The sequence below is a fragment of the Phaenicophaeus curvirostris genome, chromosome 8 (genome assembly GCF_032191515.1).
Source record: "Phaenicophaeus curvirostris isolate KB17595 chromosome 8, BPBGC_Pcur_1.0, whole genome shotgun sequence".
NCBI lineage: Eukaryota > Metazoa > Chordata > Aves > Cuculiformes > Cuculidae > Phaenicophaeus > Phaenicophaeus curvirostris.
The window spans coordinates 36,855,853-36,883,562 of record NC_091399.1 but is presented as its reverse complement, the minus strand read 5'-3'; the positions used below and the strand labels follow the sequence as shown (position 1 = coordinate 36,883,562).

The 27,710-nt window shown below is 45.6% G+C and overlaps 1 protein-coding gene across 1 annotated transcript; it reads right to left on the bottom strand.

The window, feature by feature from the left end:
- Positions 1-27,294, bottom strand: PGM1 (phosphoglucomutase 1). Its single transcript, XM_069861913.1, has 11 exons — positions 27,021-27,294; positions 13,096-13,258; positions 12,663-12,809; positions 10,910-11,035; positions 9,730-9,920; positions 9,143-9,297; positions 8,432-8,547; positions 4,423-4,558; positions 2,834-3,017; positions 1,656-1,790; positions 1-707 (listed from the first exon to the last, which is right to left on the bottom strand). The coding sequence occupies exons 1-11, from the start codon at positions 27,264-27,266 to the stop codon at positions 618-620; spliced, it is 1,689 nt and encodes a 562-aa protein (XP_069718014.1). The 5' UTR covers positions 27,267-27,294; the 3' UTR covers positions 1-617.
- Between the last annotated feature and the right edge of the window lie 416 nt (positions 27,295-27,710).

Below are 27,710 nucleotides of genomic sequence, written 5' to 3'. Positions count from 1 at the left end.
TTGCAGCCCATATCACTTTAATATCCTGCTATGCTTTTTATTGCTCATTCTGTGTGGAGGGTTTGTTGTGGGTTTTTTTCTTATACAGAAGGCAAATGGAGATCAGTTTCCATAATTTGTTTTTGAAAGGGAATAATCCACGTCAGCAAAAAAATACTCAGTCTTAATGAACAGCCATTGCTTATTCAGAGACATCCCATTTAAAAGACTCTGTATTAACAAGGATAAAGCATTTATGCTTCTTTTCCAGGGAAGTTTCCAAGACAGGAAAAAACTTCTGTATTATTGAAGAATTTTCTCTCTCTGTTATTTCTAGAGCCTTTTGTTTAAGCAAAAAAAGAAAACCCAGTGCATACACTAACCCAAAAGGCTGTGCTAACGAGCACCGTACAAGTTGCCAGCAGTGCTGTGTGACACAGAAAAACAGCACAGCAACGTGCACACAAAGTGTTGGCAGGGGTAGGGGTTTATTGTCTATTCTTAGCAGCTCAATAGTGTTCTTAAATAGAGAGGTAAAATTAATATTCCTCTTTTAGCAACAGATTTAACAATAGAAAGGGAGACTGGCTGACTTCCTTCACTCCGTGTGCACTCCAGCACAGTGTCTGACCAAGCCTTTATGTTATGACAGTCGGACCGGTGCGGCCGGTTCTTTCGTGAAGCTGTGAAAGTTTCAGTGCAATAGAAATGAGAGGTGCCAACATGACCTGCAGAAAGGAAAGAGATGGCTCAGAACCGCGGAGCAGAGCAGCACACGCAGCCTACACACATTGAGTCCACCCCTCCCTCGCGGGTGGCTTGTGTCAGCCCGGGACACCCACAGCCCAGCCCTGCTGACCAAGGGACTGGTTGAGGGACCAGGGAGAGGAACAGCACAGTGAGGGATATGGTGTTATGAGCACATGCAGGTTCAGAGAGGAAACCCGAATAAAGCTCTGGTGTTGCTGCTGCCACCTTCATTGTGCCGCACTCCAAACTCCACTGCAACCTTGGCACAGGCCACTTAATTCATAAGTTTAGTTCATGCCTCTCAGAATGTGGGTTTTTTTTTACTGTGCTATTATTGATAAAAAGAATAAGTTATGCAAAAAGAGCTCAAAGACTGTTTGCTGGGGAATATAAAATGAGGATTTTTCTCCTCCCACGCCTACAGGAGAGGTCAACAGCATTTTGAAATGATACTGTAAACAACATGCATTAAATGTAGTATGGAACACATCAGTGTCATCTTATACATACCTGCATCCTTTCACCCCTACTTATTCATTTTAAACAAGTCTTTCCCAAATTTGGTATGGGAATGAGCTCGTTTCATCCCTAGTGATGCAACATTTCAACTAGAAGGTCAGTTCAGGACTGAAACAGTGTCCTCCCACACCTGCAACCAGTCACACATGTAACACAAACAAACAGGAAAACTAATGTGTGATTGCAGGAGTAGCTGGGAGGGATCTCAAATAAGTAACACTTGTTCTACACAGAGATTTATTTTTTTTTTAAATCTATTTATACTAGGATTAAAGATAACACAGCCCTTGCTTCCAAGTACGTAGCACACCCACATATCTCTAAGCGAAGCAGTACTAAGCAGAGATTTAAGCTTTTTTTGGGAAAGCTGGGAGCCAGCGGTGCCAAGACTGAGATGCAATACTTACCTGTGGGTCTTCATGTATCTTCTGAGCATCTTTCTCATAGCTGTCGATGTACAGCCGCACAGTTGCTCCAGCACTGCCAGTACCACTGAGTCTGAAGATGATGCGGGAGCCATCAGAGAAGATGAGCCGCAAGCCCTGGTAAGACAGGAGGGAAGAGCCTCTCAGCTACGCCACCTCTTGGGTACTCAAAGTATTTTTCATGAGACCCAGCATGGCTACACCTGACCTGCATGATCCCCAAACTCCTCCTCTTTAGGGAGCTACAGAAGGCTCCTTGGTTATCCTCTCCCTATTGCTGCAGGGGTTAGCGATCATCTACACCAATTCTGGAGAACTGCTAGAGTTCCAGAACACAAAGGATGTTGCCACTGTAAGGTCCCTCACCCCAGTGCTTGCTGGAAACAAGACCATCACTCTTCCATGAAAACAGGACCTAAAGAAAACACTCCTGTCCTCCCACAGGCAAGGCAATCATTCCTGATGATTTCTCCATTATTTCTTCCCACTTACTATGCCTTCACACTATGCTGTCAAATCAATCCATCTGCAGGACATTTTTATTTCCATAATCTCCAGTGACAGAGTACTCATCTCACATGGTTTTAATACCCTCGTGACTTCTGGAGCCTGGAACTCAATCCCCTGCTACAGCCGCTCTGCATTACTGCCTGTCCTCTTAGGGACAAGCACATGAGGAGAGCCATCAGCTCAGGGAAAAATGCATTTAGGAAGGATTCGCTTGCAGCAACCTGGGGGTCTAGTGGTAGAGACACAACGATACCTGAACGGGAGAGTTTGTGCCTCGTACCTCAGTGGGGTTTCAACCCTTCATTCAGCACAACACATTTCTCAGCTGCTGACCCTCTCAACTGACTGGATTCCCCTCAACTCAGCTCCAACCTGACACTCCTTCACTTCTGGGGCGGCTGTTGGGAAGCTCTGCTCCCCCTCTGGGCCTTGCTGGGCTGCTGAAGCAGCCTCCAGATCCTTCCCTCTACAAGGCAGCAAATTCTCCTAAGCAGGGCAGGATCCCACCAGCAGACACAGGATAGAAAAAAATTTCCAAGGGACAAATGCAACATTTGACCTTAAAGTAGTTGCAAATGCAATGGACAAAGATTAAGCCCAGAACACACAGTGCAACACCTCTCTGAGGTCATGTTCAGCTCTAGGCCCACCTGGTTTCTGGATACGCTTCCATCCACAGGATCGTTGTACTCAAAATTATCAGCTTTCTCAACCGTGTAGACTTTGTCACCACATGATAACTGCTTCCCCACAAAGGAGCGGTCAAACATCACAGTCTCCAAATCCTTCATCATTTTGTTAGCTGCATCCGCATCCACTTCTTCATAGTCATATCTACAATCAGTCACCACAAATCAAAGATGAGGAAGGGGAGGCTGTAATGAGTAGGAATGTTTTGTGATGCCCTTGTTTAAACATTGTGGTCTGCCCCATAAATGTTCACTAATTCCCTACTGGAGAAGAAGACAGGAAGAAAAGAGAGGAGGATCTGTGTGCAGCAACATAGCTATGATACAATAAAAGTCTGTGTGATGTACTGCAACATATCCCAGATATTCAGTGTCAGGAAAGATGAAAGCACAAATTGTGCTGTCTTGCAGCAGGCATATCGAAGACAGAGGGCTAGATTCCAACAACTCTGACTGCAAAGAATTTATTCTAATTCTACCGATAGGATCTGAACAGGTTCCTCACGATACCAATTCTGCTTGAACATCCTTGTTTGTGTCCCCACAGCCAAAGGCAGGTGTAATTGCAGGCCATGATAACACACCAGTGCCAGCTTTGATCTCATTACCACAGGTAAGAGAGGCAGCAGAGAGCAGCTGAAGCACACATCAGGGATTCGAGACTTTGTACTCTGACTGCCAGGGTGATTTGTGCTACTTTTATTTGCTTGGTTGGCTAGATAAAGCATGCACAGGCTTGCTAACCTGCCTACCATTGCACTTGGTTTGCTACGCAGACACACCTCCAGTGTGAAACGACTGCCTTTTCATTCTAGAATTTGGCATTTTTTCCACTGGTTGTAACGCCTCAGTTGTACACTGGCTCTGTGGTGGGGCTGTTGGGGAAGCAAGACCTTTCATTTGGCAATTTGAGACAGAATTTTCATGTAAGTCTTTCAAGCTTAAAGATTTCTGCCTAATGCTTTCACTCCTGAGAGCATTCCCGCCTTTGCTTCTGTGCAGGCTGGTTCTCACTTCTTCCCTTTTCATCTTCCATGTTTACTGCAGTTAAAATTAGAGTATTTGGGGCCTGGACAGAAACTCAACCAGGAAAATAACAGCTAGGAGCTGGGCGGCCATTCAATAAGACATTGCCATCACTGAAGATACTACAAATTAACTTGTGATCTGTGGTCTCAAGAAACGTAGTGGTCCGATGGCAAAACAGACTCTTGCATTAAAAAAATGGCCAGTAAAAGAAAAAAATACACCCTGCAATATAATACAGCCTTTGCAGAATTTGAAGCTTACTAGATTTATGTTGAGAATAACAAATCCTTAACTAGACATAATGAAATGTTAAGGTGAATAGCCCCTGTTTTATTCAACCTAGATATGTTGAATACTGCAGCAAGCTGTTTGGGGAGTATTAAACAACTGCAACACCACAGAAACAGTAAGGGTAGCAAGGCAGGAACAGCACTATGAGAGCACATGCTGGTGACAGCAGTGCTTGGAGGGTCAAACACAGGACAGAGGTAAATGTGAGATGTCAGGAGCACTTTCCCCACCTGGTGAAGAAATTCCTGCCGTATTTCTGCCAGTGATCCTTCATGATGTCCTCTACGCTCTGCTTGCGGGTGGCCAGGATAGACAGCCAAGCCAAGACAGCCCACAGCCCGTCCTTCTCACGGATGTGGTCGGAGCCTGCAGAGCGCCACAGCAGAAACAGATTTCATAGAATCGCAGAATGGTTTGGGTTGGAAGGAACTTTAGAGACCATACAATTCCAACCTTCCTGCCATGGGCAGGGACACCTCCCACCGGATCAGGTTGCTCAAAGCCTCATCCAATCTGCCCTTGAACACCTCCAGGGATGGGGCATCCATGACTTCTCTGGGCAACTTGCTCCAGTGCCTCACCATCTTCACAGTAACAAATGTCTTCCTAATGTCTAAGGTAAATCTCCCCTCTTTCAGCTCAAAACCATTACCCCTCATCCTATCCCTGCACTCCCTGATAAAGAGCCCCTCCCTAGCTTTCTTGGAAACCCCCTCTAAGTACTAGAAGGCTGCTCTAAGGTCTCCCCAGAGCCTTCTTTTCCCCAGGCTGAACATTCCCAACTCTCTCAACCTGGCCTTGTAACAGAGGTGCTCCAGCCCTCTGATCATCCGACCTTCCTGGAGCCTTCTCTTCTCCAGGCTAAACAAGCCCAACTCTCATCTTTGTGGCCTCCTCTGGACTCACTCTAACAGATCCATGTCCTTCCTGTGTTGACAATTCCAGAACTGAACGCAGTGCTCCAGGTGAGGTCTCACCAGAGCGGAGTAGAGAGGGAGAGTCTCCTCCCTTGACCTGCCGGTCAGGATACGGTTGGCTTTCTGGGCTGCAAGCACACATTGCTGGCTCATGTTGAGCTTCTCATCCACCAGCTTCTCATTTCCCACCTCCTTTCACACAAGAGTCTGTGCTACGGCCCTACCTGTTCTTCTCTCCTCCACCCAACTGGCAGCCGTATAAACTTACAAATGGAAAGCATTTCACAAGCTTGATCCCTGCTGCATTGTTAAAACAGTTCAAGATACCATCTGCTTTTAGCCATTGCCCAAATAAAACATTCGGCCCCTTTTAACACATATGCACACAGCCTCATTGTTCACAGATCCTTAATTCTGTTCCCAAGGAAGTAATGGGGAATGCACAGTAAAAAGGTCATCAAAAAAGAAAAAGGCATATGCAAAGGAACAGCTCAGGAAGGACGAACATCAACCTCTTCAAGCAGCTGTCAGGGACTGCCTGCCAAGTCAGCATACTTCGATCAGCACATATTCTGGCTGAGGACCAAGAAAAATGTCAGCCCTCGCTGAGGAAGCCAAACCCTAACGACTCCAAAATTATGCTGCAATGGAGAGAAGAGCAGCCTGTTGGATGGCAAACAGCAGTGCGAGGAGGGACTTCATTCACATGCGGAAACCAGAAAAGCGCGCCTCACGCCTGCTCTCACTCACAGACACCAGGCGCTGGAAGGCTCTGAAAGACCCTGTTTTGGCTAGAAGAGGTTTCCCCTCAAAGCAAGCTCTGCACGGAGAGTAGGAACCTTGTCAGAGGCCAGCCCAGCCTTGCCCTAGGAGCACAGCAGACAGGGGCTGGCAGTGGCCTGGCAGGGACTGCACAGCACCCAAAGCCCTCAGGAAATCTGAGAGGGTGTTGCAACTCAGACAGCACCCTGAACACCTAAATTAAACAAGGGATCAAATGGCAGCCCAGAATACACCCAACCCAGGCTCCACGCTTCTGGCTTGTGAGTTCAGCACTGTGCCCCAGATGCACAACTTCTGAATTTTATCCTTTGAGTTCTGGAAAACCTCCAAGCAGGTATTAATGAAATCCCAAGGAGCCAGAATATGCCTGTTAATGCAGAGAGCACTTCAGAGCTGCTGTTTCACCCTCTCAAGAATTGCCAGAGTGGGCAATCGTCTGGGGAAAAAGGCTGGGGGCTGGGTACAGGTTACGTGGCGCTTTACACAAATCCCACTGTTGTGGACGCAGCAATAAATTATTCTCGTGGTCCGTTGCAGCAGAGAGAGCTGTACAGAGGTGATGGAGAGGAATGCTAAATAAACAGAAGTCCCTTGTGATGTATCAACTTATTGCTGGAATAAAATACCCAAGAAAGCAAGCAGAAATTGTCATGTTGCATTACTCTAATTGCTCCTGGACGCCAGTCCCATCGGGTCACAGTTTGTTTCAATCTTTACTGGGTCTGTCTGCCTGCTCCTTCACCTCTATCCCCTTCAGCACTCGCATTCTGTCCAGCTCCAAACAACTCCTCATTAACTTACTACCAAACAACCTTTCTTGCCCTTTTTCATTCCTTTAAGTGCATTTGCCAGATGGACAACCCCTCTTTGTACTGTGGTGGGCACCCAGCACTCCTAGGCTCTTTCTTAATCTGTTCCCCTCCCCCAAACTGCTTCAGTCCATGGCCACTCAGACAGGATGCTGCATGGCCAAAATCTCAAAGCCCTCTCTGCGCCTCCGCTGCAAATGGAATCAGTCTGCTTTTGTTTGTAACGTCGAGTCACTCACCTATTGGGGGAAGGAGAGAAACTATGAGCTCATTGCTCATACGATAAAAGATGGAAACAATTTGAGAGAGCTGCTCATTAGAGACCATCTCCTATCAGCAGCTCCATGAATCACTTGCTGCTTTTTGTTATTATTTATTTACAGAAATGCCACTGCCCTCTCATTAGCCAAACTCCAGAACATAAACTTAACACATGCTGAAATCATTCAGGGCAGAACTCCAAAATCTTTCTTTACTCACAATTTATTCAAGATTTCTTTACAGAGATGCCACATTTTCTGAAATTCCCCTTTCCTTCCAACCCCAAGCCAAATCCTGTGTATCAGAATAGCATTTGATTGTGAAAATATTGCCACTGAAGACTGATTCAGCCTCACAGCAAACTGCTTTCAACCAGTCCCTCTGATGCCAGTTCCCTAGCTACAGAAAGCCTAGAGTAATCCTTTCATGTCAAGCTGGGCACCCCAGTTCCAAAAAGCACTTAATTTCAGGCTTTTGGGGATTTAAAGCCATCTCTGCTCTGCAAGACACCCATGCACAGGCTAAAATGTTTTGCTAAGTATAGGGTGGTGGAATGAAAACACACCAGGTTTGAGCCTGAAATCAACCAACTCAAAGTCCCTCAAGAACCTGTGACTTAAATCCCTCTTCAGAGGCCTTTAGAGAACAGGAAAAACAAGAGCCTGGGGAGAATTCTGACCAGATAAAACTCAGCCTTTGTGCATTAATTAAGTGCTGACCTCCTGCATGCAGGGAAGGTTCCATTTCCACAGTCAGGATGTTAAAATCACATGGTATATGCCATGGGAGAACTCTGAAACTGCTGAGGGCTCCCGGGAACACTGCACATTTTGAGCACACCTCTCCAACGCAGAGCAAAACCTGCTCACTTTAACTTCCCTGCACAAATAGTAGCTGTGTGTCACGTGCACATCCCTAGTAAATTCCTTATGATGTTCACTTTGTTTCTCAGTAACCTAATAACTTGCTTAGACTGTTCAAAGGCAAGTGTTAATTTAAACTTTATAAATCATACCTTGTTTTTAGAACAGGAAAATGAAGGCCCTATTAAGCTCAGAGATTTAATAGTGACCTGAAACCTTCCCTAATAAAACTGCATGCTCCAAACCATATTTCTTTCCAGAAATGAAAACATTTAGAAGGTTTTCCTGGCCACCAAGAGTTGAAAAATACATTTAACACTGCACTTAATCCCCATAGACTCAGTGACCGGGTAGTAAAGAGGCCCTTTAACTTCCTGCATATCTACATATGCCTTCCCAAATAACTGAAAGGAGAACTAGCTCTTGCCCAACAAAACTTTTAGTATTGTGTTCATTTTCACCAGTGATTCTTGCAAGCTTTTAAATGTTATTATTATAAAAGCATGGCAGCTACACATGAAAGATAAACTCCAAGCTACCCAGCACAACAAAGACCTAAGAGGAGGAATAATTTCATCATTGGTGAAATCAGGAACAGTGACTTACCGGTACCAAAACTTTCCTCTCCACACAGAGATAGCTTGTTTGCATCCATCAAGTTTCCAAAGAACTTCCAGCCAGTTGGAGTTTCATACAAAGCAATCTTTGTAGCATGGGCCACCCTTCAAAGGTAAGAAGGCTACGTTACATCACAGCTGGACTCTTAGTGCTCCCACATGAAATACTGCAGCAGGAGTGTCAGTTGATGCCAAGCATCTCCTTTGGGGTAACACTGAAGGCAGGTCACACCACTGCTTTGTTTTTTTACAGCTAACAATTCTTTGTACAGCAATATCCTCTATCCCACTGTAACGTTTGGGAAAGCGGTGTGATGCACAGATGAAGAACAGATACACATAGCTCTTTCTAAAGCAATTTTAAATTGTAGATCTTAAAGCATTTAACAAAGAAAGTATCAATATCAAATAATTTTTAAAAGGGTGAGGAGGATCATTTGTTTGGGCTTATCTGTAGAGAAGAGAAAGATCCAAAAGCAGAGCCCAGCTCTGCCATGTACCTGATCAGGATTTAATTCATTAAACTTCACCATCTCCCCTGGCAGCCAAGCCCATGGCAGCCCTGGCACTGCTTCACCCTTCAGCCAGGCCATGCACTCACTCCCCACTACAAAATGTGTTAAACCACAGAAAAGGGACATTCCCTCTCCTTGGCAGGGCTCCCCTCCCCTCTCCCACTGCACACAGAGGTAGATGCTACCTGTCAAGAGCCCCACTGGTGGGCATGCTCCGTGCAAAGCCACGGACTCCAGTCTGCTGGAAATAAGGGATACTGAAAATATTGGCAGCGATGACAGCGACGGAGTCAGAGGGGTTCACAAAGAAGCCGTGTTTCCCAAGAATCATGTTGCGATCCTGATGAAGACAAGAAAGAAACAGCTCTCACCCCTGCTTAGCGCACAAAGGCTGCAATGGCAGAAGCTGTTCTACTTGGCAGACACAGTCTATAAACCCAACCATTTGGACTGATTTTTGATGGTACTGAAATAAACAGAGTTCTGAAAAAGTTAAATAGCAAGGCCTGTATAGTATTGTACCTTCCTGCTGATTTTTCACAGCAATTAAAGGTATTCAAATGTAGCTTGGACTTCATTATTAACACGGCAGCCAACTATTGCTGTGATGTCAAACTGCAGCAAGTGGTTCAGTTCCATTCACAATTACAGAAGAAAGAAAGGAAGGAAAAAAAACGGTCTTCACCTCTACCCTTCTCTGCTTAAAAGCACCTGAGCAGTGACTGATTGCTGCTTAGAGGGCAAAAACGTGAATACAGAACAGCCTATTTACCCCATCTCCATCAAAGGCAGCTCCAAAGTCATACTCTCCTGTCTTCATGGTCTGGACCAGGTCAGCAGCGTAGGTTAAGTTGGGGTCAGGATGGTGGCCACCAAAGTCCTCTAGCGGGGTGCAATTCACAGCTGAATTTGCTGGGGCTCCAAGCTCCTCACACAGGATCTTTTTTACATAAGGACCCACAACTATCATGGTAAAACATAGAGAGGAAACAAACTGAGTCAGGCTCTGCACTCAGGCAGCTCTGCATCAGCCATATAACCACCTAGGCCTCCACTCTGCTCACTTTCAGTCAGTTCATGTGGTTTATGGTACTAAAGCACAAGCGTTCACAACAAAGGCAGCACATAGGTGTGCTCAAGCCTGATCCATGCAGGCACACAATCTCTTGCCAAAGCAAGCTTTTCAGCTGAGGGGCTGTCCCACTAAATAAGTGAGACCACTCATAGGTTTAGAAGTGAGGATAAACCCATGCCAAGGGCTCAGCAGATGAGCCAGGACCCCACTGTGCAAGGCTTACGCACCACATGCACTGAGATATTAGGACAACATCCCCATACTGCAGAACAGAATGCATTTGTGATTCACAGACATCCAGCAGTACAGTAGGATTTACTGCTCTCAAATGTTAATAATGTAGACTATAAAAAATAAATGAGCATAGGAATGGGAATGGCCTGGAGACAAGAGAAACAAGATGCTAAGGCAGCTAGAGTGCTCCTGAAAATGTCAGTTGAAAGAGACTCACAAGCTTGGCATATATATTGAATTGCATAAAACAGTCTGGTCCCAGTTTTGTACGCAAATGTCTATGGGCAGACCTTTGCCTAACTGCTGTGACCTCTGTGAGACATCGACCAATGTAAAGTTTGCCAGGGCAGCTCGGATCACAGCATCACTGCTAACCTCCTCTCTCTCTCAGGTGTGGACTGACATGTGTGAGCCACACAGCATCCCCCCTAAACCACAAACACTTCCAAAGTCCAAATACATGACAAAACAGTGTAAAGCCATAAAAAGTGTACCTGCAAAAAGAAAAATGCAACAAGAACAAAAACCAGATTTACAAATGATGGACATAAATACCAGAAAAATGCTTTCTCTCTGAAGTAGGTGCCAAAGCCCCAAGGACACTTGGTGCCCTGCAATCCCACAAACCCAAGTCCACTCGTACCTCCATGCATAGCATCTATACGGATCTTAAGTTGGTTCTTCCCTGAAAGCAGTTCCTTTAACGCATTGAAGTCAAAGATGTTCCTCAGCATATTCGCATAAGCTTCTACAGAGTCCACAATTTCCACTGCAATAAAAAGAAAAAAAAAGTTAAATAGAGACCAACTCTCAAGAGTCTGAAGTCTTTGCACAAAAGTGATTTTGCTACACACGGCAGCGTGCTGACAGTCCTGAGTGTAAAGGGCCAGGACTCAGCATAAAGCCTTTAAACATCCCATAGAATCATTTCACAAAGACAATAATAATGGTCCTATATTAAGAATTTTATTACAGGCTGTCATTGCTAATTGGGTTACAGACCAAATGGACCAACAAAATCCTTAAGACAAGCACTGTTCTCAGCTACAGCTCCCTGGGCTTCTTCTGAAAGGGCTCAGTCCCACTTTGCTACCTGGAGAGTGGGATTAAAGGAAAATGGAAAATATATATATAAAAAGAGATCTCCAACTTCCACTAAAGTCATCGTGAACTGTGCACCTCACAGTTTCAAAAAGTTGCACCTTCACAGCTAACAGGCTTTATAAAGACAGAGCCACATAAACCCCATTAACATAAAGATCCCACTATACAGAAATGGAGACTAAGAGAAATACCAACTTTTATAACCCTTTGATTTAGTTACTTTTTTTAATTACAAGCACAGGTCACCAGGAGATGGTAAAAAACACTTGCAGTAAGTGTTTTCATATTTCACTGCTAATTTACAGAAGTCAGATGTGAAATGTAATGGCTTTCCACTTACAGAGAGAGCTTTTATATGTGAAACCACAGGGAAAAAAAAATCTGTTACGAAGATTAAACACTAACACTATAATTTTTAATCAGAAAAATGCACTTGAACTGCAGAGTTGTCTGTTTTGCAAGTACGTGTTAACAGTAGCCTTACAGACAAAACAGTCTGATTTTAGTGAAGTTTGATGGATCAGATTTACCTACTGAATGACCTTTTGTAGGACAGGAACAATGATATAACTAAAGTATCTACACAAGGTAAGCTGCAGGCCAAAAGAAAAATGTCAGGATGCCAGGAGCGATGTCCTTGCTTGGCTTATTTAATGGACAAGAAGGGGCACCTCAAATCCTGTGTTCAGTTTTGGGCCCTTCACTACAAGGACAGAGGGGCTGCAGTACATCCAGAGAAAGGGAAAGGAGCTGGGGAAGGGTCTGGAGCACAGGGGATAACAGGAGCAGCTGAGGGAACTGGGACTGTTTAGTCTGGAGAAGAGAAGGCTGAGGGAAGATCTTGTCACTCTCTGCAGCTCCCTGAAAGGTGGTCGTGGTGAGGTGGGTGTTGGTCTCTTCTCCCAAGTAACAAGGGGTAAGACAAGAAGAAATGGCCTCAAGTTCTGTTAGGGGAGGTTAAACTAAGTATCAGGAAACATTACTGAAAGGGTTGTCAGGCATTGGCATAGGCTGCCCAGGGAAGTGTTAGAGTCACCATCCCTGAAGGTGTTTAAAAGACTTGTAGATATAGCACTTCGGAGCATGGTCTAGTGGTGGAGTTGGCAGCATTAGGTTACTGGTTGGACTCTATGATCTTTTTAGGTCTTTTCCAACCTAAACAACTCTGTGATTCTGAGAGGTCAGAATGGCCACATCTGTCCTTCAGAAACACCAAATGTCCTTGCCTGTTCACAGTAGGTCCACATTCACTCCACCAGAACAGGAAGTTTCCAAGAGAAATGGTCATTTACCTGTAAATGGTTTAAATTTGTTCTCCAAGTCAAACTGCTGTTTCCCAATGGTGCTCAGGTCCACCTGGAGATCAGGGCAGATTGCATACTCTTCGATTTTCTTGCTGATTTGGAAAATTTTGTCTGTAATGCCTTCAGGAGCAGGACCTGCAAGACAAAATGATCAAAGGGGAAGATATTAAAGAATCAGAATGCAAGACAAGTGCACTTCAGAAGTACAGCAAAAGGCCTTGGGCTGGGGGGATACTTCACTTGGAGAGGAACGTGAGGGTATGATGGGGGCAGATCAATCAGTCTTTCTGTTTAGGGAAACCCATGGCTCAGGGCACTGAGCCTCTGTGGTATTAAGACAGTTAAATTAAGTTCCTTGGGGTCAAAACAAGAAACAGCCAAATAGAAACAAAGCAAAGCAAAATTAACCAAGCGACCTTACCTCCATTGGCAGTATTGAATTTAATGCCAAAATCCCCATTGGGCCCACCAGGGTTGTGGCTGGCTGTCAGAATGATGCCGCCGATAGCTTTGATTTTCCTGATGATGCAGGACACTGCTGGGGTGGAGAGAATGCCATTCTGCCCAATGACCAAGCGGCCAATCTGAAAATTAAAGAGCGAAACAAACTACCATGAGTCCCAAACTCAGCAAACCCACCAATCCCCTAAATGCCGGCAATAGGTAAACCAGAGCCTCCACGAGAGGTGTTGCTTCTCCACAAGCAAACAGCTTGTTCCTGGACGGCTGCCGAAGCTCTCCACTGGGTACAGCAAAGGTCAGCATCTGACCCCACTCTGTTGTGCCTTTTTAGCATTTTCCTTTATGAATGCTGCAGCTCAACTGGAAATGGCAGCTGAGCTTTCCAGAGGCATCTAAACAACAATTCCCCCCAAAAAACGCCCTTTGGCTATGGTCTCGAGCTTTCAGAAGACACAATTGGACTGAGAGAAGCCAAAACAAAACAAAAACTGAACATCACTACTCCCATGGGACCAGCTGCAGATTCTCTTACTCGCAGCAGGTAACGCACCTTGTTCCCATAAATTTAGTAATACACCAAGATTAAAACCAGACCAATGTGCTAAGCAATACAAAATAATCAGGATCTGGTTGCTGGAGTTCATGTAATAAACCAAAAGATGAATATTTTTCTGGAAGAACTTGTTCTTTACCATAGGCCCCAAATGAGGTGACAGAGATTTAAAAAAATACCAGACTACTCTCCATCAAGCGAGGAGATCAGACCCTGTACATAACTGAGAAAAGAGAAGGAATTTCATTCAAACACAAGATAAACCAGAAAACAAAAGGCAGCATTCCCAGAATGAAGGGCCACATTCGGTGGTAAGCCAAGGGCATTGGATGACTGTGATTCTTCTCCTGTGGCACTGCCTGGTGCTAAGTCCCAGCTTCACTGCCCATCAGTTATTACATGCTACAGCTGTCACAGACCAGCTGGGCAAACAAGGTGCCACTAAAAGAACTGGATCTCCAGCAAACAACGAACATAAACATGAAGCAGCAGTTTATAAACCCAAATCCAATGCTCTTCTTTCAGCTAGCCATCATAGCTAATATTACAGCCCTCACAGTGCCCATCTAGCAGGCTGATCACACTGCTTTATTATGCCACATATTTAATTTGAAGTAGCCCAACCTACATGGGTTTTGGTTTTTTCCCCATCTCAGACCAAGCCAGCACACCTTGTCTTGTGCTTTATTCCAGCCTCCAAGGGTTGTTCCTTCACTTTCACCAAGAATCAATGCAGTCTCCAGGAAGCTCCTCTCCAGAACTTCATCTTCTGTTTCACAGCTTCCCTTAGAGAGTAACGTCCAGCCGTAACACCCCTCCGCATCCATGCTCTGCCAGGCCTCACATGCAGCTCAAGGGATGCTGCAGAGGTCTTGCAAAAGATGGGAGTTTCCCTCCCAAACCACACAGCAGTTGCAGGAGAGCTGTGTGAACACATCAAATCCTTACCCAGCTCGTCCTCCCTGCACATCTGGACTTGGCTTTTGCATGTGCATTTCTGTTCCCGCCACAAGGAAGGGAAAAAAGCAAAAACTTGTCTTCATACAGGCTGCTGTCTGATTTAGGGTCCTCATTGGCTTTCAGCGGTTTTCAGCTGTCATTTCCCACCTGCTAAATCCTTTGCAGTAACCACTGGAAAAGGTTGCTCAGTGCAGCAGCGTGCTGAGCAATTTCTCCATCTATTCTCTAGAATTTCTTGTGAGTAAAATCTAAGGATGTCATGCAGAAATACCTTTCAGAGACTGCTCAAAATAGACCCATTCACAAGCAGACCCACTTTGTGTGGTGATTTTGGGGCTACAGCTCTTCAAAGCAATCCAGGCAACACTTTCACCCTCATTTTACTTAAAGCCCCACTAAGATGCACATGGGCAATAAAGGAGGCATCCCGTTGTCCCCCTCCTCCTCCCTCCAGTAACATAGGCTGATGCTTTCACGACGAAATCCTGAACGCTGGTCTCTACAGCTTCATTGTGTCATCAGCACACCCTTCCAGCTCTATTTCTGTAAGAGAGACACATCACAAGATGTGCCAATCCTTTATACTGTCACAGTTAGTCTCTGAATAGAGACACTTCTATTTATGAGTCAGGTTAGGCAAACAAACTACCTTGGTCAATCATTTCAAACGTAAAATGTGATGCTACTGACATAGCAAGTGTGCTTGGCGCAATTTGGAAATCCTGCTGATCCCACATTTCTGGAGGTAACAGTACCCATCTCACTCACACAGCGACAAAGAAATTTTTGCACATTCAAAACACGATACGTATGGTCTCCTCATGTGTTTTTTTATATTTGAAAACAAACTTGGACTCATCCCTTCTATGCTATAGAGCAAGATGAGCACAATGCTGATAATCACAGACTATATAAAAACAATCAACAAAGAACATCAAAACCAACAGTGAAACTAGGTTTTAGCCAGACATGGGCTACACTGCTGGAAAGAAATGCATGAGAAAAGTCTCAGCTGGTGAAGAGCAGTCTGATCTCACCTTTACCAGCAGAAAGTCTGTCCTAGTGGCAAGCAGTCCAAGCAGCAGGCCTGGCTCTTGGTGCACATTTTCCAGCTCTTCCGCTCAGCCCATACACCAACTTAAGAGGAATATATTAATTTGCAAAGTCAAAGGATGTTTTTCCCCAAGATAGAAAATATACTGATGTAAAAAAAAAAGAAACCTCTCTTCCTATTCTCCCATTCACTACTAATTACTCTGTTGCGATCGGATAAGCTTTTCTATCAAAAAAATTCCTAAGAGTCAGGTCTCTTAGCGTAACACTAGCTGTGCGCTAAGAGACCCAGGACAGACAGCAGAGTCCTTTCTTCTTGAAAAAAAGAAGGAAACAAAGACAAAAAAACAGCGTCCAAAAGTCATACAGTGCACAAGCTGCGCTCTACTGCAAACAGACAAGCCTTCTCTTCTGCTTCTAAGACACAGATTTCCAGCACAATTGGAGACCACTGTAAAGGTTACTACTCATTTGTTAACTCTCATCTTATTTCAGCTTTCAAAGGCTCAAGGAGTACTTATCACATAGGCACAACTTATACATGGTGAGAAAGAAACAACCATGTTTTGCCACTTCATTTGATGAGGAGCTCACACCAATGCTGAAAGAGCTCCTGCTGGGCTGCCACTGAGCCACGGCTCTACCAGGTATTTTTCTGAAGGCTCTACCAGGTATTTTTCTACCAGGTATTGCTTCTGAACAATACCAGGGTTTTATGATCTGATGGAGACTATGAAATCCACAGGTGCCAATAGCTTGTGCATGTCACAACACAAAATGAGAACACACAAAAAACAAAGCAGATTTATTTTCTTTGCTGCAAGTATATTCCCACATACTTCTATCCAACTGCATCACTTAAAAATGAAAAAAACAGTAATTTCAAACTGATTTTCCATTAAAAAGTTAACTACCAGCAGTTGAATAAAGTCCTTGGGAAATCAAATCTCATAGTGACTAATTTCTTATGGTTTTCCACAACTATAGGAATTTAGTGATTTAGCATTTACCAACCCCATTGGCAGCAGCCATTTGGACTATCAGTTCCACTGCAGACTTATTAAGGTATCTCCCATCACCTCCAACTACCATAGAAGATCCTTGTCGATCTCTTAGGTCTATAGAATAAAATATACTCTGGATAAAATTCTGCAAATAGTTCATCTTGGATTCAAAATAAAAGGTCTTCCTCCGCAATCCACTGGTTCCTGGTTTCTGATCGTTGTAAGGCGCTGTTGGCACAGTCAACAGAGGCAGAGGAGCGTTTTCCATGTTCTTTGGTCATACAAATGCATTTAAAAAGTAAATTACATGGAAATACAAAAATCAATCTTGACACCAGCAATGGCCCACCTATTAGAAGTTCAGTGAAGCCGTTGAGCACCCAAAAATAGCTCCTTGAATCTCCAGCTGAACGTAGTTTCTGTAACTGAAGATGTTTTCTTGCACTTGTTATGGAGGATCAATGTCATGGAAAATACAGACTTCCACACCGCAGTCCCTCCTGAAAGGCCTGGGAAAAGGGGATTTTTGTAATCTTTACCACCTTCTGTTCTCCAAAGGCACAGCTCCTTGCCATTCTGTGCAATCACCCACCGGAGCCCAGCACTGTCAATCCATCTGATTCTCCCTTAGGGCAGGAGCAATGAGGGAGGTGTTGAGCGGCGCGCTCAGCCCTCTGCTCGGATGCACCGACGTGTTGCCCTGGCATGGAGCCCAGCGTTTTTCGCCAGCCAAGCAGATCTGCACAGCAGCGCCAGGCTGTGCAGCTCCCTGGGGCAGCAGGTCCCCAGGAGGTAAGCCTCCAGCAGGCATGGCAGTGCTGTGTGGGAGTTATTTTGCAAAGTCTGGTGAGTTAAAGGTCACTCTTAAAATGGAAGGCTACAGATCTGCTACCTACATTTTACTCATACAACTCCTGCTTTGACAACTTGACTTCTTCATGGACTTCTGCTCAAACACTGAGATGTCATCTATGATGAATACTGGGTCAACTTCTTTTTGACTAGATTAAAATCCAGAGTGCCTAAAAGCCACAGAAGCAGTGGTTTCAGATGAATACTCACACAAGTCTCACCAAGGGCACCCAGAGTTATTAAAAAAAAACAAAAACCAAAATCCTATTAAATGTTTTGGAAAATTGCATTGGATAAAGCTATTCATTTTGGAGCATCTTAAATACAAGCAGAAGAGACTCAGATACCAAGAAACTTTCGTGAAACATCATCTTTGTGAACATGGAGAAAGTAAATTTGAATGCGAGATTGAATCAGAGTTTCCTCCAAAACTCCTCAATAACGCTCGGAGTCCTCTGTCCGAGCTGCTGGAAACAATTTATAGATATCACTGGAATAACTGAAGAACACACACTTCATAATGACTCAGTTTGCCTGGTTATTAAAAAGCAGGGCGGGGTGGAGATAGTCACAATTCAGCTGTGAACATATTTACAAATGTTCTCACAAGGCTATTTCCCAAGGTCCTGACTCTGTCACTGCTCCAAAAATTGAAATATTTTCTTCCAAGGAGTAAAGAGATCCTGTTACATTCATCATTACATCCAAACTGAGCTGGATAATTTGTATGAGTCTGAGAAGAAACCTCAATGAAGGCAGAAAAGCACTTTTGGAGGCAAAGATTCTACTTGACCTCCTGCAAAGGTGTCGGCCAGGTCCTGCGTGGGAGCCAAGGAAGCAGGCAAACTCTCATGTCTCCTCAATAGGGAGGAGATTTAATTCCCAAGGAAGAGGAATTTAATTCAGGCCTGCTCTTGGAAAGCAAAGCTATTTCAGCCACCTGTGGGAACCCCGAAGGCTGCCACCCCACGAAGCCGCCCTTTCAGGCTTGCCAAGAGGAAAGCACTGGCTTAGACAAAAGCCAGGACAATGCAGGGTGCCAACCTGAATACACTGCATGTGAACCAATCCATCCTGCCTGACCCATCCAGAGACCTTGTCTTAGTGCCCCAGAAGCAATTTATTTGATTTGATTTATTTAATTTGATTCTTTAAGTCCTTTCTTTTCACCACCAAAGATGTTCTGCGGAACTAGGACAACACATACTTTACACTAACAGTGAGATTGCCTGGGTCCTTCATGCAGCTAAAACAAATTCATTTGTATTTTATACATCCATGCTATTTCAGCATCCTGGAGCTGAGATGCCTTTTACTTTCAGGCAAAGGCATAGGTTTCCCTCTAGTGGCACAGAAAACAAAATCCAGCCCCCAAACTGAGCTACAGGGAGTCTCCCACTGGACAGTCCCCTAGCAGGAAAAGGCTGAAGCAAGCTCTTTCGTTCTTATTTCTGGCCAGATAAACCTACTGCCCTGTGAAATGCCACGGCATTAAGTGTCAGGAGGGAGGCACAGGCACCTACCAGCTCCGGAGGCCGAATGGAGACACATATAGACTTACTGGCAGGGAAAGCGCCTATGCAGGCTTTGTGCCTGTAATTAAGTGCACATGTACTGGGCAGAGGAATCACACTAAACTAAGATGGGGAGGAAGGTGCTGGTCATTAGTGTCGTGCTTATGCACATAAAATGAAACACATTCTTTCAAGCAAAATATAAAATTCAGTGATGAGCTAGTACATAAAAAGCACAGGGACAAGAATGGCACATCCACCAGCCCTGCCTTTGCGGCGCTCAGCCAGTTCCAGGGTTTTCCTGCAACATGTGCATCACTAATTGAGATAAACCAAATCACTAATAACTGGCCAACCAGGAACAGTACAGAGGTTGGTGATCACACAGTTGCCAGAACATTCAGAGGTGAAAAAAGCTCACCAAAGGTGGATCCTGACCACCTTAAGGACTGGAGCAGAGACTGGGTAAGAGCATTTGATCTATGATCTGGACAGCTTTGCTTGGACAACTCCGATCATTACAGATCACTTACAGGCTGGAAAAGAATTAAGCAGGTTATACACTCTCTGCCCAGAACTGGTACAGGATCAAATACACCTGCAGCATCCTCCAGATAGCTCATATTACTTTCTCTTGAAATCTTTTTCTCCAGGCAAGCTGTGCCAGTGCATAATTAGCCATGCAGTTAAAAGTGTTTTCCTACAATCTGCTGCACATCTTCCTTGCTGTGGTTTAAACCACTCTGAGCTGACTCAGGAAACAAATTGATCATGACCTTCTTCCTGACAATTTCTCACACATTAAAAAAAAATGATTTAGCATATAGACTGAATGCCCTCTCTTTCCAACAGTAAACAACCTCAATCTCCCTAACTTTTCCTCGTGGTCACTTTTCCTAGGTCTCATTCCTCACCACAGTCAGAGGCTGGTAAGGGTGTTTCCCTCTCCAAACAGCTGATCAGCCATAGGCAGGGATATTTACTAGCTTGGGCCCTTGGGTCCTATCGTCTTGCACTTCAGACATGCAAGAACAGAGGTAAAACTATGAACTACCTGCTGACTTTGGTTAATGATAAAAAGACAAACAAGGCTATATTTAGAGGACTTACACTTCAGTAAAACATTGCAGAGCATGCAGGTCCTCCTTTCGCTCCTTGCTGTTGGTTCCTGCCACATCCCCTCTCCCCATGAATGAGCTTTGCTATCTTCCCTCATCCCACCCACACGGGACCATGGCTGGCTGGAGCCTCCCCCCAAGCCTAAGACCACTCCAACACACTAACCCATCCTCAGCACAGCCTTCCTCTGAGCTACAATCTTATATTTTGACATTCAGCCAAGCAAAATAGTTGAGGGAGGGAAAACCCACTATGCAAAAGCCAGACTGAACAGTAATTCTCTTTTCTCATGCCCTGCAAACACCTTTGGGTCAGGCTTCTCCAAGATCCACAATGCCCTCTCCTCTGTGAGCAGCCCTTCCCCTCACCTTTCAACTTCTTCCTATTCCTCTCTCTCACACCTCTCTCTCCCCATTCAGTGAGTATAATCCTTAAACTCTTTTTCTGTGATTAGCTGAAAAGGTAAACAGCGTGAAACTCCATGGCACAAATGGAGCCAAATCAGGTATTTCACACTTATTTTGCCATTTTCCTTTAAGACAGACAGAAATTGCAATTTCCCCAACTCTGGCCCACAGAAAAGTTCCAGTCTCTGCACTGCTGCCTGCACACTCACCATCAGAGGGTGCCAACAGCCTGAACAATCCTGCTGTTCAGCTGCCAAAAACATGCACTTTCTGCCCAAGTACAGCTCTGGTCCGGGCAGCCACTGCTCTCTGTGTGACATTTGGCAATGCCAAGACAAACGGAGCCAATGTAAAATAAATAGACCAACTGCAAGCCTATTAGTCATGCAAGGAGTGCTGCTGCAACTGTAAAGCTCTGTTTCCATAAGAATTAATTAAAAATCTAGGGTTTGAAATCGCTGTAGAGTTCCAGAGAGGCAAAATACCTGGCACCATCTCAACACCATAAGTGCATATACATGCAACCATGTACACAGGAGTAACTCCAGAATTAAGAGATGCTGTTCTTTACCTCCATAGCATCCCAGTTAAAACTAGAGGACAAGCTACATGCGTGGCAGAGAAAGGGCTCTGCAGGGCTAGGGATGAAGCCACCAGCTGCAGGGCTGCTACAGATACAGTAATGGGCTCCAGGTTTGTCACACCAGTAGGGGCTGATCTTCCCTTTGCCGGAAGAGAAGTACACACCAACAACCCAGACTCGGAAATTTTCTGTTCAAAGGTCACCTCTTCAAAGCACACTCAAATCTGCATATTACCTTGGACTGCCCTGGTGTTGCTGTCCTGCCCTGCGCTGGGGGACAGGAGAGGGATTCCAGCTGGTTTACCTCGAGCAGTCCCAGGAAAGCTCTGGGATTCCTGGTCCCAGCCCACTGCAAGGTAGCCCTTGTCCCTGGGTCCTCACAGAAATGAGTACCTGAACCCAAGAAATCCAGAATTACAAAACACAGACAACCTTGTGGGGAGGAAGGAGGGCACTAACTGGCTCAGCTAGATGATAGCAAGAGGACCAAAGACACATCTGGTTAAACCTTGCAGGATCAAGGATGGGGCCTCTGGCCTGCGCTGTACAGAGCCACGCTGCTGCCTGGCAGCAAGCTAGTAACCCACAGCATGTATACAGGATGGGGAGGTGGCTATGCATAGCAGGAAATAGCATGGACAGAAGGGGCGATGGGGAGCCATACATGAGTATTTTATCACACACTTACTAGGATGTGCTAGAAAATCTTTGTCTGTAGGTCCAGGGTAAAAAGCAGCGACAGTACAGTAGCAGGAAAGAGGGCTAGAAGGGCTGTGGAGAGGTCACCTAGGACCTGCCGTGAGCAGCAACTACTCAGTCCAGCTATTCCAAACTTTGCCTTGACAAAGAGAAAGCATTAGACTGTCCTGCTGCCCTACCAGCACAGCCAGAGCTGAGGTTTCTGCTTATACAGAGTCATTGTTCCAAGAGATTACAGTTAAACCCCTGCTAGTATGAATTTCAACTCCCTGTCTGTTGGATTTGCAGAGATTAACCACAAAGCACCTTAGCTCTCCCTTGAGCTGGAGTTTCATTATTGTAGAGTCTGGAATTCCAAAAGGCACTGAAACTGGACAACCTGACCACTGCTTTAATAACCTTCAATGTAAACCGCTATAAGCCAATTAACTTCACAGGCTAAAAGAAGCTAAGCTAGCGTAGAAGCAGTCTCCAGCCATTAGGAGCTGCTGTATCATTGGCTGTCTTCTAAAATCCACCATAATCTGAAGCTAGGATATATCTGCACGGGAATGCTCATGGCACAATAGGTATCTATTTCCTCATTTCGTATATCAGAGCTTAATTTACCCTTCACCTTCTGAGAAAGACTAGAAATAGTGATTTTTTCCTCCTGGCCTGTAGGATCTAGCATCACTGCATCTAATTGTGGTACACAGGGACTGCTTTTTGGAAGAACTTTATGATCACTTTAGTTTGATGCTTTTAATACCAGGAGCTTTTATATAAAGGGAAGATCTGACCCTGAAGACCGAGGGAGTCCGTTCTTCAGAATAATGATGTCAATTGCTGAATGAATGAAGGCCTGTAAACTAACAAGGCTAAGGCTGACCACACAGTGTTGTGTGGAGCCAGGAACAAGCAGCAGAGATGCAACAGGTTCCACAAAAACTAGACAAGATAACCAAGTAAGGCTAAGATAGGTGGGAGCAATAATGAACACTCTCCATCAGCAGGCCCAAAGTAGATCACAGATGTGCCAGTCCCACTATGCTGCTTTCCCTGCTGGGATGCTGAGGCCAGTAACATGGGCACACTCTAGTTGGCACCAGAACGTGGCTTTCAGGACTGGCCCTGCACCATATCGCTTATTATGGGCTCAGTGGCACCATCAGAAAGGGAACTGCTCTGGAGGCTATGGCAGAACAGCACAAAGAAAAAGGGAGCAGAACTACAAAAGCAGAGCAGTGGCAAACAGAGCAATGCAACAGACCTTAAAACACTTGGTTTCCCTGGGATAAATGAGTGGCGAAAAAGCTTTATAGCAGCTTTATAGGTGCCAAGCCAGGAAACCAGACTTTCTAGGGCAGAGAGAAGTATTTTTAATAAAAGCACTGTTTGTCCTGCAGCAGTAAAACAAAACCAGGCTAGCATTTAATATGCGAAGCACTGCTTGGCATTCAAAATGCCTTCAAGCAATTTACTTTAATGTGGTTATTTTGCAGGACTTTGAAATCTGCTTATTTAAGAAGGAACCAAGGGCACACTAAATTTGTTGAATAGCAGGTGACAATGTTAGTGAATCAACTTGCTGCCAGCTACATGATCAGACCTAGATTTACAGCTCTGATTCTGTAATTTTTGCATGCTTTTGACATGAAGATACTGTATAGCCACAATTTTACTCTGACAGGCAGCTCTTCAACGGGAGCTTTTAAGCTTTTATTCATGCAATTAAGGATTCAGACTCACTATGTTGGAATAATATCAAGAAAACCTGGCCCAACAGACCAAAACAAAGCAGGTAGGCCACAGGGCATGCCAACTGAGAATGGCAAAACTAACAGTCTCTATTTTAGTTTATTTATATAAATGCAAAGTTATAAATAATATAAACATTCCTTAATCATGCAACTACAAATTGAGTTGTGCCTAGTCTGATTGTAAATTACTAATCCAAACATGTCTTACTTCATAGGACCAGAAATACAGTTTTCCAGCACTTGCTTTGGGACAGTCAGCAGGCTGCCTGACTTGAGACAGATGGATATGGACTGGTATAAAATGCCTTGGCAATCAAGCAGTCAGAAAAGCTAAAATTTCTTGTTTCCATTTTTACCACATTCTTACTAAACCTACACACCAGTCCCCATTAGATGCATTGTAATAATCATTTTTCTACAGACTAAACAGCACTGTCAGTTCAAGCGTCCAGACAGAGCAGTTGCAGCCAGCTCTGGAGTTCTCCCTGGAAGCAGGAGACCTCTCCCAAAGAACCCCAGCACTCAGACAAAACCAGTCTCCAGGAATGAGTCACCATGTGTTCCCTGTACTGCAGCACACTTTCTTACCAGTTAAATGAAGTAGTTCATTATTCTCTTTGAAGGGCAGGTCACTTCCAGTTACTTCACATTTATTATGAAGAAACAGGATTTTCATAGGCTCTCACTCAACCACACATGGTAACTGTCAGGGAACTAGTACTTGCAGTTACTACAGGGAGAAACTATGAAGCAAGCATATGGAACCATTCCCAAATAGGAAAGCAGATACATAGAAATTTATTACAAAGTAGCATTTTGCATTTGCTAAAGAAACTTTTTATTTGTAGTCATCTCATTTCTTGGGACCTGATAATTTTGCCGTTCTTGAGTTTGGCAATGCAATACTTGCAGTGCATTTAAGGCACTGTTACTCAAACTTAGCCAGTATATCAAGCCAGTATATCAAGCTTTCAATGGTTCTGTATTCTGCAGATCACTTCACTGTACTTCCTTCTTGTCACTTATTCAGGCTTTACCTGCTGTTCATTTATTACAGAATTTGAGGGATATTTTACTCTTTTCTTTAGTGTTCCTTTCTGAGGTCTTTTCCCTTCTCTTTTCTAAGTGAGATACTTAGATCTACAATTTTGCAGTGCTTTTCACCTGCCAGTCCTCTTTGAATCTCAGAAGGGTGCTGGGGGAAGAAATTAGGTGATTTCATGGCACTCCACAACAGTCTGGCAAGCGTATACTACTACCTCCATTCTGTTACAACAAAGGTACAGAGAACCTGCATCATTAGATGATTGTTAATGCTGTAATGCCACCAAATTTTTGCTTGAAATAGTCTAATGTTTTATCTTAGGACATGGTCATTACCTCGTTTTATAAATTAATGATTCAGAACAAAAAGCTTTTAAAATAAAATGTCTTACTTTGTACACTAGTGTCTTGGCTCTTAACCCACTTATTCTTCCCCTTGTTTTATTCCTCTACATCCTGTTTCCCCTCTTGCCTTTCCAGAACGTTTTTCTGACTTCACATCCTAGCACTTCTGAATTCACATGGACAAAATTCTACAAGGCAGTAGACACCTATTACAGAGTGCATCCCTTGGGACCTGCTGCTGCAGCTCTAGCAGACAGCTCAGTGCTGCAACTCTGTGAGTACGTGAGCATCTGCACGATCAGAGTGGAGGATTTGAGCACAGACTGGTCCTCGATCCCCTCCAAGAAGACACCTAATCAGATCTCAGCGTGGTTTCACCTTCAGGCCCTTGCTTCCTTCTGGGATTGAGCTGACGTGTCAATGACAGAGAGCTCCTTGGTGCCTGGAAGGCTGCCACATCCCACCAGGCCCCAGGCGCACCTTTAAAAACCTGCACAAACTAAGGCTGTATACCAAGGAATAAGTCTCCCAACCTGCTTATCCATAGGGATCCAAGGTGCTGTCTGTGTGCACAGTCAGGCATGAATGCTGTACATTCCAACTCTAACCCCTTCTTAGAACAAATAAATGAACCAGTGCCTGTCGCTCTCCCCATCACGGAAGGCTGCACTATCCATCACTTCCACAGGTGCTCACAGTCAGGCCAGTGCCGTTAAGGGATGCTGGGACATGGACTGGAAGTTGAACAGTTACCACAAAACACAAAAGACAAATTTCTATGTGGCTCAAACAGAAAAATAATTGCTTCTTTATGTGGTAAGAAGGCAGTGATCTCAATTTTACATTTTCTAAAGAAGTCAGGCATTTAAAGGTGCTGAGGCACCTGATTGGCACTGGGAAGCCGAAACAGATACTCCAAGATTTTACTGCAACGTACGACCCTAACCACCAATCATCTCATCTCGCTCACTCTCCTTGCTGGTCTGTGAGGAAAAAAGCTTGCCGCTGAGGAGTCAAGTGTCCCATCAACAGGGATGAAGTCTCCAGCAGCAATGAGATGCAGTCCAGTGCTGTGGAATCAATGCTGCCCCGCACCTGGTTAGAGCCGTTGGCTGGAGAACACGGCTATCACCCAAAGCAAGGAAAAGCAGCAGGGGGAAGGCTGCACTGCACCCCGGCACTCGCAGAGGGCAGATCGCTCCTGTATGCACTTCAGGGAGGTGAAACCATCCGTGGTTTACACTGTGTGAGACACGAGCTGTGCCCACGCCAGCTGCGGTGTCACCCTGATCCTGAAAACCATAGAATCACAGGATGGTTTCAGTTGGAAGGACCTTAATGATCATTTAATTCCAACTCCCCTGCCATGAGCAGTGATGCCTCCCACCAGCCCAGGCTGCCCAAGGCCCATCCAACCCGGCCTTGAACACCTCCAGGGATGGGGCAGCCACAGCTTCTCTGGGCAGCCTGTGTCAGGGCCTCACCACTCTCAAAGTGAAATTTCTCCTTAAATTTCTCCAGCATTCTAAAATGCTGGCAAATAAACCTTTTAAGACTCGTTGTGGAGTTTCAGAAAGGAAACACGCTTTATGAGGCCTGGGCAACAGGAGGGAGCGATCTCCACCAATCCTGTGCAGCCAGACCGGAGCTGGGGACAGGATGGGTTTCCCACTTACATGCACGTGTATAAGTTTTCCCAGAAATCTTATGTATTTCTATTCCTTTCCAAGGGCTAATTCTCACGTTATTATGAACTTCACAGCAGTCAAAACCCTTGCTAATTCGGAGCTGGCTCCAGCTCCGCCTGACCTTGCCTTTGAGACGGGGGGGGGGGGAGGCTGCAAACGGGATTAGAGGAGACGCGTCTGCCCGGCACAGCTCACACCGCACACAAGACCTTGTCACCCTCGAGGAACAAACAGTGCCTGGACAAACCCTCTTTTAAAGAAACCGCGCTCCCAGAGGGCCATTCCAACCGGCTTTCCAGCCCCCCCCGGCGCTCCCCGTACCCCGTTGGCGGCCGCGATGCGGACGATGAGCTGGATGGCGTCCCTCATGTAGAACCGGCCGTCCCCCCCCACCACCAGCGTGGCCTCCTGGCGCTCGGCGGGCGGCACGGTGGCCAGGATGCTCTGGATGAAGTTCTCGGTGTAGTGGGCATTGCTCTGGAAGACCGTCACCCGCTTGCGCAGCCCGCTGGTCCCGGGTTTCTGGTCGCCGTAGGGCTTGCTCTTCACCGTCTCGATGCGCACCATGGCCGGGGCGCCGCTGCCGAGCCGGGCGGGAGCGGGGCAGCCGCCACCCCGACACTGCCCGCCCCTTAAAGGCGCCGCCGGCGGGGACGGGGGCCGAGGGCGGGATCCAGGGGCAGCGGCCTCGCACGGGGCCTCCGTGTCCCCAGGGTCAGCAGTGAGGTGCAGCGTCCTGGCGGGGGATCTCCGTGTCCCCAGGGACGGGATCAGGGGCAACGGCCTCACGTGGGGCCTCCATGGCCCCAGGGACTGGATCGAGGTGCTGCGTCCTGGCGTGGGACCTCTGTGTCCCGAGGAACAGGATCAAAGTGCTGCATCATGTGGGACCTCCACGTCCCTGGGGATAGAATTGAGGTGCAGTATCCTCGCAAGGGACCTCTGTGTCCCCAGGGACGGGACTGAGGTGCTGCAGCCTCGCATGGGACCTCTGTGGTCCCAGGGACAGGA

Coding starts and splice junctions, on each gene's coding strand:
- PGM1 (XM_069861913.1), bottom strand. CDS start 27,266: ATGGTGCGCATCGAGACGGTGAAGAGCAAGCCCTACGGCGACCAGAAA. Junction 11,036..12,662: donor CAAATTTAAACCATTTACAG/GTAAATGACCAT, acceptor TTTTTATTGCAG/TGGAAATTGTGGACTCTGTA. Junction 9,298..9,729: donor CTGCCTTTGATGGAGATGGG/GTAAATAGGCTG, acceptor TGTCTTCATCAG/GATCGCAACATGATTCTTGG.